The following is a 12,534-nucleotide window of genomic DNA, read 5'->3' as shown; positions in this document are numbered from 1 at the left end:
GGATTTTAAAATCATTTGGGACCTAAAATCTTAATGTGGAAACACACTAGATCTGTCATCACACAGCCCTCCGGTTCATATTTCACATGGGTGTGGAAGGTGGAAATCACTCAGTTTGCTACTGGCTCATAGCATCGCTACTTGCCAATCATTTCCCAGGCTTGGCAGCATTCATGGAAAGAACCCACACCTTTCCATTCTTGCCATGTTATACAGAGTACATATTCTCTGAAGCCTTCTAAGATGTTCACAGACAGCACCTCTGCTTCAAGAAGCCCCACACACATGTATCGAGTGAACAAGTACAAATTTAGCAATTTTAATCAATGTCCTTGCAGATGAGTGTAGATATGTATATGCATATATACATATATATATATATATATATATCAAAATTGAGAATTTACAAGTAAGATTTGATACATTTGGTCTAGCAGTGGGTAAGTCCACAGAATAAATCTTAAGTAGGCTACATTTCCTTCAGTGGCATTTTTAATAATTCAGTTCTACTGCATAGAGAGGGATCCAAAGCTTAAATTTAGCTACTTTGGGAGGAGTCCAGTGAGAAAAAAGAAAGCAGGTGGTGTTCCATGAAGCGAGCTGAGCATGTTGATACTAATCCCTGGAGATACTGAAGCATCTGAACTTTGGGCCTAAACAGGATGAAAACTGCACTGTGCATCCCCATAGCTGAGTGCCTGTGCCATCTCTGGGACGTGCTGTTATAAGTAAAACCTGTAGAGAAGCAAAGTTAACAGCAACACTGAAGCCGGTGTGTGGTCCAGGCCGAGATGTAGGACTGAGCTCCAGACTGAAGACGCCTGAAGTGTCCAGTGTCCACTGTGTGGCCTTGCTGACACTGGGGACAGCAGGGGGCTTGGGACACTGCCTCTTTTCCTGCTCGCAGGCCCTCACTCAAGTGAACAATGGGGTCGGCAGGGCAAGCTTCCGGCATGATCTTCCTGCAGTTACCACTTCCCTGGGATGGAGACCCCACACTCATACCAGCCCACGTAGTAGTAGGGAGTTCCAAAACCTATGTTGCCGAAGCTGACTGGCTCCTGGCGGTACTGGCGATAGTAGCCTGGAAGGTTAAAAAAAGAGAGAGAGAGAGAAAGAAAATGCATCTGTGACACTGTGATTTATAATAGAAAACGCATATTTGGTTTTCATCCCCAGTCCTGGCACAAGGCTCCCCAAACCTTTGGAATTTCCTGAGTGGTGAGAGCAATAACTCTGATGTTGAAGCTGAAACTCCAATATTTTGGCCACGTGATGTGGAGAGCTGACGCATTTGAAAAGACCCTGATATTGGGAAACATTGAAGGCAGGAGAGGAAGGGGACAACGGAGGATGAGATGGTTAAATGCATCACCGACTCAATGAACATGAGTTTGGGTAGACTCCAGGAGTTGATGATGGACGGGGAGGCCTGACATGCTGCGGTTCATGGGGTTGCAGAGTTGGACACGACTGAGCGACTGAACTGAAGAGCGATAAAGCTGTCTGGGAAATGATTATTTCATATAAACCTCTTCAACTACATGTGGGCTTATGTTAATGAAGTGGCTTCTGGAAAGCACCTGAGGGTAAGGGCTGGTCACTAGAGGACCAACCATGGGAATATGGGGTGGGGGTTTCCGTCCCACCTCCAGCCTCAGGGAGGAGAGAGGAGCTAGAGGCTGAGCTCAGTCACTCATGGTCAAAGCTTTCATCAATTGTACCTATGTAACGAAGCCTCGATGGGCTTCCCTGGTGGGCCAGTGGTAAAGAATCCACCTGTAATGCAGGAGAACAGGCGATGTGAGTTCAGGCCCTGGAAAGGAAAATCCTCTGGAGCAGGGAATAGCAACCCACTCCAGTATTCTTGCGTGGAGAATTCTATGAACTGAGAAGCCTGGCGAGCTACAGTCCATGGGGTCGCAGAGTCAGACATGACTGAGTGACTAAGCACGCAAGCGGTGAAGCCTCCATAATGCGGGTGGGCCTCATCCAATCAGTTGAAGGCTCTAGTAGAAAAAGACCAACTTTCCCTGAGGACAGGGGTATTCTGCCTTCAGACTTGAACTGCAACATCAGCTCTTCCCTAGGTCTCCAGCAGCCTTGTTGGGCTACCCTGTAGATTTTGGACTTGCCAGTTTCCACAATCATATGAGCCAATTCCTTAAAATAAATCTCATTCTCTATTTCTCTCTCCTCTCTGTCTCTCTGTCTCTATCTTTTTGCTGTTGGTTCTGATTCTACGGAGGACCTCGCCTAATATACTTGTTTTACTGGAGTTAATAATGTATTACAAATTGTTAACTTTGAGATGAATATACGCATTTCCTCTTACAATGCCATCATGAAATAATTGATACACAATCTCCTGAAACATATCCTGGTTGGCTTGCATTTATTTATTTTTTCTTTCTCTGTATTCTTATTCATGCCAGCCTCCACCTAGAAGACTCTCTAATCTTTGCATGAATTTTTATGACTCAGACTCTGCCTCTTCTGAAAACTTCCCCTGGCAGCCTCAAGTGGCCTGCTTCTCTTGAACTCAGGGACTGAGTATAATCTGCACGATTACCTGATAACGGGACAACAATGTGACATAACTTGCCATTGTCTGCACTTGAAGTTGTCTGCTCTCGTTACCTTTCATATATTTATCCTCTCTTTCCAATTCTGACTATGTTTCCTGGCAGTAGCGATAAGGTCTTATATTCCTCTGTATCCCTACCTCTCCAAAGTAAAAGGGAAAGTGTTAGTCACTCAATTGGGTCCAACTCTTTGTGACCTCACGGACCACAGTCCTCCAGGCTCCTCTGTCCACGGAATTATCCAGGCAAGAATACTGGAGAGGACAGCCATTCCCTTCTTCAGGGGATCTTCCCGATCCAGGGATCAACTCTAGGTCTCCTATATTACAGGCAGATGCTTTACTGTCTGAGCCACCTCTCCAAGGCTCACTCCAAATACGGCATAGGGTAGGAGCACTTTGTTGATTCCTTATTTTTATGATCAAAATGCTGCTTACATCCATCTTCAAATGGTAAACCAAAGGCAGAGATACCGTGAATTTTCTCCTTATGTTGGCCCTCCTCCCCACCCCCCAGTGTAACTGGTTGGCCCTTTGTTCACATTACCTTGAATGTTAGGGAGGGCTTCAATGTAGGACTGAGGCCCTGTTCTTCCATCAAGGTGTGAATCCACAAATTGACAGTGGTCTTCACCTCTTCCCCAACTGTCCCCAATGCTGTAGAATGTATCTGCAAAAAGGAATTTGATGAGTCAGTGACTGACCCAAAAATGCTACAGGTGATTTAGGAATTTGGACAAACTTGAAGAACCAACACCAAAAAAAAAAAAAGATGTCATTTTTATCATACAAGGCTGGAATGCAAAAGTAGGAAGTCAAGAGATAACAGGCATATTTGCCCTTGGAGTACAAAACGAAACAGGGCAAAGACTAACAGAGTTTTGCCAAGAGAACACACTGGTCATAGCAAACATCCTCTTCCAACAGCACAAGAGAAGACTCTACACATGGACATCCCCAGATGGTCAATACTGAAATCAGATTGATTATATTCTTTGCAGTCAAAGGTGGAGAAGCTCTATACAGTCAGCAAAAACAAGACTGGGAGCTACTGTGGCTCAGATCATGAACTCCTTATTGCCAAATTCAGACTTACATTGAAGAAAGTAAGGAAAACCACTAGACCATTCAGGTATGACCGAAATCAAATCCCTTAGTATTATACAGTGGAAGTGACAAATAGATTCAAGGGATTAGATCTGATAGAGGGCCTGAAGAACTGTGGACAGAGGTTCATGACATTGTATGAGAGACAGGGAAAAACAACCATCCCCAAGAAACCAAAATGCAAAAAGTCAAAATGGTTGTCTGAGGAGACCTTACAAATAGCTGAGAAAATAAGAGAAGCTAAAGGCAGGGGAGAAAAGGAAACATATAACCATCTGAATGCAGAGTTCCAAAGAACAGCAAGGAGAGATAAGAAAGCCTTCCTCAGCAATCAATGCAAACAAATTGAGGAAAACAATATAATGGGAAAGACAAGAGTTCTCTTCAAGAAAATTAGAGACACCAAGAGAATATTTCATGCAAAGATGGGCACTAAAAAGGACAGAAATGGTATGGACCTAACAGAGGCAGAGATATTAAGAAAAGGTGGCAAGAATACATGTAAGAGCTATACCAAAAAGATCTTAATTACCCAGATAACCATGATGGTGCGATCACTCACCTAGAACCAGACATCCTGGAGTGCGAAGTCAAGTGGGCCTTAGGAAGCATCACTATGAACAAAGCTAGTGGAGGTCATGGAATTCCAGTTAGCTATTTCAAATCCTAAAAGATGATGCTGTGAAATTGCTGCACTCAATATGCCAGCAAATTTGGAAAGCTCAGCAGTGGCCACAGGACTGGAAAAGGTCAGTTTTCACTCCAATCCCAAAGAAAGGCAATGCCAAAGAATGTTCAAACTACCACACAATTGCACTCATCTCACACGTTAGCAAAATAATGCTCAAAATTCTCCAAGTGAGGCTTCAACAGTATGCAAACCAAGAAATTCCAGATGTTCAAGCTGGATTTTAAAAAGGCAGAGGAACCAGAGATCAAATTGCCAACATCTGCTGGATCATGGAAAAAGCAAGAGAATTCCAGAAAAACATCTACTTCTGCTTCAATGACTATGCCAAAGCCTTGGACTGTGTGGATCACAACAAACTGGAAAATTCTTAAAGAGATGGGAATACCAGACCACCACACCTGCCTCCTGAGAAATCTGTATGCAGGTCAAGAAGCAACAGTTAGAACTGGACATGGAACAATGGACTGGTTCCAAATTGGGAAAGGACTACATCAAGGCTGTATATTGTCACCCTGTTTATTTAACTTATCTGCAGAGTACATCATGTGAAATGCTGGGCTGGATGAAGCACAAGCTGGAATCAAGATTGCCAGGAGAAATATTGATAACCTCAGATATGCAAATGATACCATCCTTATGACAGAAAGTGAAGAGGAACTAAAGAGCCTCTTGATGAAAGTGAAAAAGGAGCATGAAAAAGCTGGCTTAAAGCTCAACATTCAGAAAACTAAGATCATGGTGTCCAGTCCTATCACTTCATGGCAAATAGATGGGGAAACAATGGAAACAGTATTTTCTTGGGCTCCAAAATCACTGCAGATGGTGACTGCAGCCACAAAATTAAAAGGCACTCGCTCCTTGGAAGAAAAGTTATGACCAACCTAGACAGCATATTAAAAAGCAGACACATTACTTTGTCAACGAAGGTCTATCTAGTCAAAGCTATGGTTTTCCCAGTTGTCATGTACAAATGTGAGAGTTGGTCATAAAGAAAGCTGAGTGCCAAAGAATTGATGCTTTTGAGCTGTGGTGTTGCAAAAGACTCTTGAGAGTCCCCTGGACTGCAAGGAGATCCAACCAGTCAATCCTAAAGGAAACCAGTCCTGAATATTCAATGGAAGGACTGATGCTGAAGCTGAAGCTCCAATACTTTGGCCACCTGATGGGAAGAAGTGACTCACTGGAAAAGACCCTGATGCTGGGAAAGACTGAAGGCAGGAGAAGGGGATGACAGCAGATGAGATGGTTGAATGACATCAGGGACTCGATGGACATGAGTTTGAGCAAGCTCTGGGAGTTGGTGATGGACAGGGAAGCCTGGCGTGCTGCAGTCCATGGGGTTGTTAAGAGTCAGACACGACTGAGCAAATAAACTGAACTCAAGAGGGCACATTACTTACACTGTGTGTCATACTTTCCATGTTTGAAAGATGGTGATAATGGCACTGATTTCAAAGCATTGTAAGGATTTATTGAGATCATGTATGCTATATACTTAGCAAGTGTTCCTTAAATGGAAACTATGAATATTATAGGCATTTTCAGCCAATAAATGAGAGACCTTTCTACTGTATGGTTTCAAAAATGTGGAAGCTCTGGTAGTCAGAGAATATTTTATGAAACCATTATAAAAAGCATGAATATGTGTAAAAATAGTGGGACCTGTTTTCATAGGAAACTAGAAGTAGGGTGTGTCTGTAGCAGGAGGTGCTGTCCTTGGTCCTGAACCAGAGCTGCACAGTAGGGCCGAGTTCTTCCTCTCAACCCTGCAATACCAGACATGGCTGTGTAACCTCTCCCAGGAATTCTGAAGCAGAGGAGGGAAAGGGCAGTGTGGGAGAGGGGGGAAAAAGCAGAGAGAAACAGATACTGCTTGTTGGGAAGGCATAAGCACTGAGAAATTGCTGGAGTGGGGGATGGTTGGGGAGATTTTGACATTATCGAGAAATGATGATCACTAGCAACAAATAAAAGAACAAAATAACCGACCTATGATAAAATATAAACCAGCTGCAGGAAAGTTTTTGTAATGTTATGCTAAAAGAGTAAACATTGTATGAATTTTGAAATATAAAACAATTATGTGTAGGTGGGTGAGTCAAAGCCAGCTGGGTAGAAATGGCATTTTGAAATGTTAGTAGTCCAAAGTATGTATGTTATTCTGTTTGAATCCCCTATCATGAGGAAAACAATGTGATTTTTGTTTGGACACAGAATAAATAGTGCAGCTCATCTATGTTTCACCACCTACATTTTTTTTCTGTAAAGTTGTGCCAGTGGCAAAGACCGTAGTGTGGACTTGTCCTCAATAATTCCAGCTTACACGTGTGCCTACTGTTATAGAATCAACAACAAAGAAAAATGGCCTTTGGTTTTCTAATAGAATTCTGGACTTCATTCCTAAAAAGTAGTCGATTTAAGATATATATATATATACTCTTGAGTACCAATGTGAAAACAAGTCACTCTGGCATAGAGTCTGCAAAACTGGTTTGCATTTGAGCCAGACTGAGACATGACTGGTCCACACCTCAGTTGCGTTCTGGTGCACCTGCTATGTCAAGCTAGTATCTGATCAACTAGAAACTTTTCATACCTTTCCTCAGCACACCATCCCCAAAGACCTACCTTTCAGGTTGTCACTGAGGTAGATCTTATACCGCAGTGAGTTGCAAAGAACGACTCCCACAAACTTCCTGTACCAAGTCCGCTTCACATACTGTCGGCCGTGGCAGTCCGTGTAGCCAGGGTCATGTTTGAAAGCAAACGGGATCCAGATGGGCTCGCCACCTGGACAACACAAAGCACATCTTCCAAGTCACAGCGCTTCACAGTGTTTACTCTTGTACAAAGTACCAGGCATGTCGGCTTATTCACTGGGCCTTGCCCTCCTTGCAGGGCTTTTCTGAGCAGTTTTCCCATCTCCCGATGGGTGCGCTCTCTCTTCTCTTCTTTGTACTGAAGTACAGCTCGGGAGTTCCTCACACCTGAAGATATTTGAACTATTTGCATTTCCATAAAGGGTTCTCAGAGTAAGAAAAAGCCTTTGGGCCTCAAGGAACATAAGCTATACAAGTTTGGCCTTGGGGGTCATACCATCCTACCTCCCCACCCCCAAAGCCCCTCAGCACAGATCTATTGTTCCTATCACTCCTAAGACCTGTCCTGAACTTAGGCAATAGGTCTTTCTCTGTTTATTTGAAAAACAAAGTAAACTTTTTTTGTACTCTTACTCCATTTTGCTATCTTTTCAGCAATTTAAAATATTCAAGGGGGTTAGGAAAACAGTTACTGCTTCATAGGTTATTGGCCGCCCACAATGGTTTTTATAGCTATTGTCTGGGCTGTGGTGTACTTACTCACTCAGTCGTGTTTGACTCTTTGCAACTTCATGGACTATAGCCTGCCAGGCTCCTCTGTCCATGGGGATTCTCCAGGCAAGAATACTGGAGTGGGTGGCTATGCCCTCCTCCAGGGGACCTTCCAACCCAGGAATCAAACAGGGGTCTCCTGCATTGCAGGTGGATTCTTTAGCAGCTGAGCTACCAGGGAAGCCCAGCTATTGTCTACTAGGGTCCTATCTAACAATTTCCAGACCATCCTTTGCCCTAGATTAGGAGAGCAGGTACAAAGAAACCACAGAAGTTGTTGGAAAATTATGACAATACAAAAATGGCTTGGCATGTCTACTTGTGAGTAACCATAACAATCTCATGTTCAATATCTAACAAACATTATTAGAATGTCAAGATTATCCAGAAGAGAATCTTACCTGGTGGCCTCACGACAAGAAGAGGATTATCTGTAGAACGAAAAAGAAACAGCTGACTTTACTATTATGTCATGGAGCCACATAACTATGGAATTTTTTTGTAACTGAAAGGGCTAATCAAGCTACAGTAGATAAAGAAAGTGCAATATTCATTTGGCATATGTCAAAACTTTAAAAGTATTATATCACAGTCTCAGAAGTTACATTTATATCTTTCTACTCTCCAATTTCAGCCCTCAGTTTCTTGATAACTATTTAGATTTGAATTATTTGAGTTTTTTTCTATAGACATTTATCATGTTAATTCTGATAGTTGCCAAAAGACCATGTTATTTTTAGGAAATGCAGCCATAAACATAGACACATTATTGTAGCAAATTAGCCACTGATAAAGGTTTTCTTATACTCTTTCTTAATTACTAATGAGAAACACACTTCTGAGATGAAACACGTGAAAACACCAATTTTGAAGTCCTTTGCCAACAATTCCAGTATAAAGCATATTCTCAAAAAAGACTTTTTCCATATATTTTGATTCAGTAGATTAAATCACTGCATTTAAAAATATCCTCCAACGGCAAATGCTCTGGGATCAAGCTACATGTAGGGAATGATCGAACCAAATGGAAGCGAGAGCCACGTTACTGTGGAGCTGATCCTGCTGGGCTCCTGTAGGAGTTTGTCTGGGGACCGTGATCACCGACTCTCCCACCTGGCTTCCTGTACAGAGAGGCTGCCAACCCGGGAACTGCCACCATGAACCAGTCGTGTGCACTGCCTCAGACCATGACCACCCACCACAGGACACCGTGTGCACTGCCTCAGACCATGACCACCCAACACCGTGTGTACTGCCTCAGAACATGACCACCCGACACTGTGTGTACTGCCTCAGACTGTGACCACCCATCACGGGACACCCTGTGTACTGCCTCAGACCATGACCACAGGATACCGTGTGTACTGCCTCAGACCATGACCACCTGACACTGTGTGTACTGCCTCAGACCATGACCACCTGACACTGTGTGTACTGCCTCAGACCATGACCACCCACCATGGGACACCGTGTGTACTGCCTCAGACCATGACCACCCAACACCATGTGTACTGCCTCAGACCATGACCACCCACCACAGGACACTGTGTGCACTGCCTCAGACCATGACCACCTGACACTGTGTGTACTGCCTCAGACCATGACCACCCACCACAGGACACCGTGTGCACTGCCTCAGACCATGACCACCCAACACCGTGTGTACTGCCTCAGAACATGACCATGGGACACCATGTGTACTGCCTCAGACCATGACCACCTGACACTGTGTGTACTGCCTCAGACCATGACCACAGGATACCGTGTGTACTGCCTCAGACCATGACCACCCACCACAGGACACCGTGTGTACTGCCTCAGACCATGACCACCCACCATGGGACACCGTGTGTACTGCCTCAGACCATGACCACCCGACACCGTGTGTACTGCCTCAGACCATGACCACCCACCACAGGACACCGTGCACTGCCTCAGACCATGACCACCCACCACAGGACACCGTGTGCACTGCCTCAGACCATGACCACCCGACACCGTGTGTACTGCCTCAGAACATGACCACCCAACACCATGTGTACTGCCTCAGAACATGACCACCCGACATCATGTGTACTGCCTCAGACCATGACCACCTGACACTGTGTGTACTGCCTCAGACTGTGACCACCCATCACGGGACACCCTGTGTACTGCCTCAGACCATGACCACAGGATACCGTGTGTACTGCCTCAGGCCATGACCACCCACCATGGGATACCGTGTGTATTGCCTCCGACCATGACCACCTGACACCGTGTGTATTGCCTCAGACCATGACCACCCAACATCGTGTGTACTGCCTCAGACCATGACCACCCAACACCGTGTGTACTGCCTCAGACCATGACCACCCACCACAGGACACCATGTGCACTGCCTCAGACCATGACCACCCGACATCGTGTGTACTGCCTCAGACCATGACCACCCGACATCATGTGTACTGCCTCAGACCATGACCACCCAACACCGTGTGTACTGCCTCAGAACATGACCACGGGACACCGTGTATACTGCCTCAGACCATGACCACCCGACACCGTGTGTACTGCCTCAGACCATGACCACCCACCACGGGACACCGTGTGTACTGGCTCAAACCATGACCACAGGACACCGTGTATACTGCCTCAGACCGTGACCACCCAACACCGTGTATACTGCCTCAGACCATGACCACCCGACACCATGTATACTGCCTCAGACCGTGACCACCCACCACGGGACACCATGTGTACTGGCTCAGACCATGACCATGGGACACCGTGTGTACTGCCTCAGACCGTGACCACCCGACACTGTGTATACTGCCTCAGACCATGACCACCCACCATGGGACACCGTGTGTACTGGCTCAGACCATGACCACGGGACACCATGTGCACTGCCTCAGACCATGACCACGGGACACTGTGTGTACCGCCTCAGACTGCGACCACGGAACACTTCACCAAAGGGTCTGAGAGCTCTGCACACCAGCAACCCAAACTAGGGACATCTTCTGAATGACACTGCTTGCAGGATGGACAGCATTTTAATTGAACCCTCCATATTAAGTAGAGATATCTCTGTCTCCTAGGAAAGGAAGCACCCTAGAGATCTGACTGATTGAAAGAAGCAACTGCCCCTCAATCACATGACATGTGTGCCCTTCGGCTGCTTGCAATAACAATAAAGAAATTACCTCTGCAGCTAGATGGATTCAAAGTTATCTTTCCCACATAGCTAAGAACTAGATTTTCTTCCCTTTTCATTGGAATTTGCTCTTTTCACTTTTCAAGCAGTTCCAATGAAGACTACTTTTATTATCCAAGATTTAACCTAGCAGAAAGAAAATCATGTTTATCTTATAGTGTGATATCCAATATGAACTGACTAAACAGAAGTTGTACTTGTTCAGTTTTTATTCTATTGTAGGCCTGATTTCAGATTACTTGTTTTTAAGGAAATGAGAAGAAAAGAACATGAAGTCATCCATACCTGATTCTGTAACAAATGAGACTGAAGAGCTGACAGGTCCATAGCCGTGAGGATTTTTGGCTTGAACTTTAAAATAATACCTGAAATTCGAAGAAAACATAGTTTGAAAGAGAACCCTGTTTAATTTTTGTGTAATGAGACAAACAACCAAACTACTGAGCACTTGCTCTGTGGCAGGATTTGAGTCTTATCTTTTCACAAATGCATACACCATCGCTATTTCTTCATGTTATTTCTAAACTTTCTCATTTTCAAATAACTTTTCAGCACAATATAATGAACAGCATAGACATGTTCCCACTGGGAACGGAGGGGCATACTAGGCAAACAGATCACTTGGACTGTGTGTGTTATATAGAGCATCAAGGGTTTGCCCGCCCCATGCAGGCCATGCCCTGCAGGCCTGCCATTGGATGGTATGGCCCCCTCCTGTCTCATCTTGAGTTCCACCAGCAAGACGGAGAAGCTGGAGCAGGGAGAAACGGTTACCGAGCAGAATTCCAGTTGTAGCCTAAGTCTCATCCCTGGATGTCGTGTATAAATGCCTGACGGACTGATGATGATGCAACCTGCTGTTGGCAGGGGGAGGCTGAGCCAGTCCAGAGGCTGGCCTCCTTGGGGGAACTAACGTAGCAGCAATGTTCTGGGCGCAGGACAAGTGCTACGCTTGGGCCTGGAGCCCTAAAATCACTGAGTCTCCAGCTTCTGTGCCTCAAGGAAAGAGAAGCAAGTCCAGGAAGGGGAAGTGGAAAAGGCCTGCAGAGGCTCTGCTGGGGATTAATCTTTGTCTTGGAACAGAGAATGAGCTAGAAAGCACATGGCCTGAATCAGCCTGCTCATCTAGAAGGAGATAAGCCAATTCAGTCAGGAGTCCAAGAGCGTCTTACTTTGGACTCTCATGAGCTACAGGACCAAAAGCGATGATGAGAAAATACTGGAAGCCAACACAGGTGAGACCTACTTTACCTACGGTTAATCTCTATGCTGTCCAGCCCCCTGGAATCCTAGGTATTATCTGTGCCCTCTTAGTCCTTAACTGGGGCTTCCCTGGTGGCTCAGATGATAAAGAATCTGCCTGCAATGCGGGAGACCTGGGTTTGATCCCTGAGTCAGGAAGATCCCCTGGAGAAGGAAATGACAACCCACTCTAGTGTTCTTGCCTGGAGAATTCCATGGACAGAGGAGCCTGGCAGGCTACCGTCCATGGGGTCACAAAGAGTCAGACATGACTGAGCAACTAATACATATAGTCTCTAACTGCTTCCAGGTAAAGAAAGAGGATTAAAAAAAGAATTGG

The 12,534-nt window shown here is 45.1% G+C and overlaps 1 protein-coding gene across 3 annotated transcripts in view; it reads right to left on the bottom strand.

The window, feature by feature from the left end:
* Window positions 1–290: 290 nt before the first annotated feature.
* The window catches only part of FNDC1 (fibronectin type III domain containing 1), a 116,260-nt gene continuing 104,016 nt past the window's right edge, over window positions 291–12,534 (bottom strand). For all 3 annotated transcript variants that reach the window (XM_027972627.2, XM_015097509.3, XM_027972628.2), the window contains 5 exons: window positions 11,238–11,317; window positions 8,155–8,184; window positions 7,011–7,172; window positions 3,132–3,254; window positions 291–1,084 (listed from right to left, as the gene is read on the bottom strand). In XM_027972627.2, the coding sequence (XP_027828428.2) occupies window positions 969–1,084; window positions 3,132–3,254; window positions 7,011–7,172; window positions 8,155–8,184; window positions 11,238–11,317 (511 nt within the window). In that variant the 3' untranslated portion in view covers window positions 291–968. The remainder of the gene's footprint in view (window positions 1,085–3,131; window positions 3,255–7,010; window positions 7,173–8,154; window positions 8,185–11,237; window positions 11,318–12,534) is intronic.

The sequence above is a fragment of the Ovis aries genome, chromosome 8, assembly GCF_016772045.2.
Source record: "Ovis aries strain OAR_USU_Benz2616 breed Rambouillet chromosome 8, ARS-UI_Ramb_v3.0, whole genome shotgun sequence".
Taxonomy (NCBI): Eukaryota; Metazoa; Chordata; class Mammalia; order Artiodactyla; family Bovidae; genus Ovis; species Ovis aries.
The sequence above is the reverse complement of the archived record's forward strand: the minus strand, read 5'-3'. Positions and strand labels throughout refer to the sequence as shown.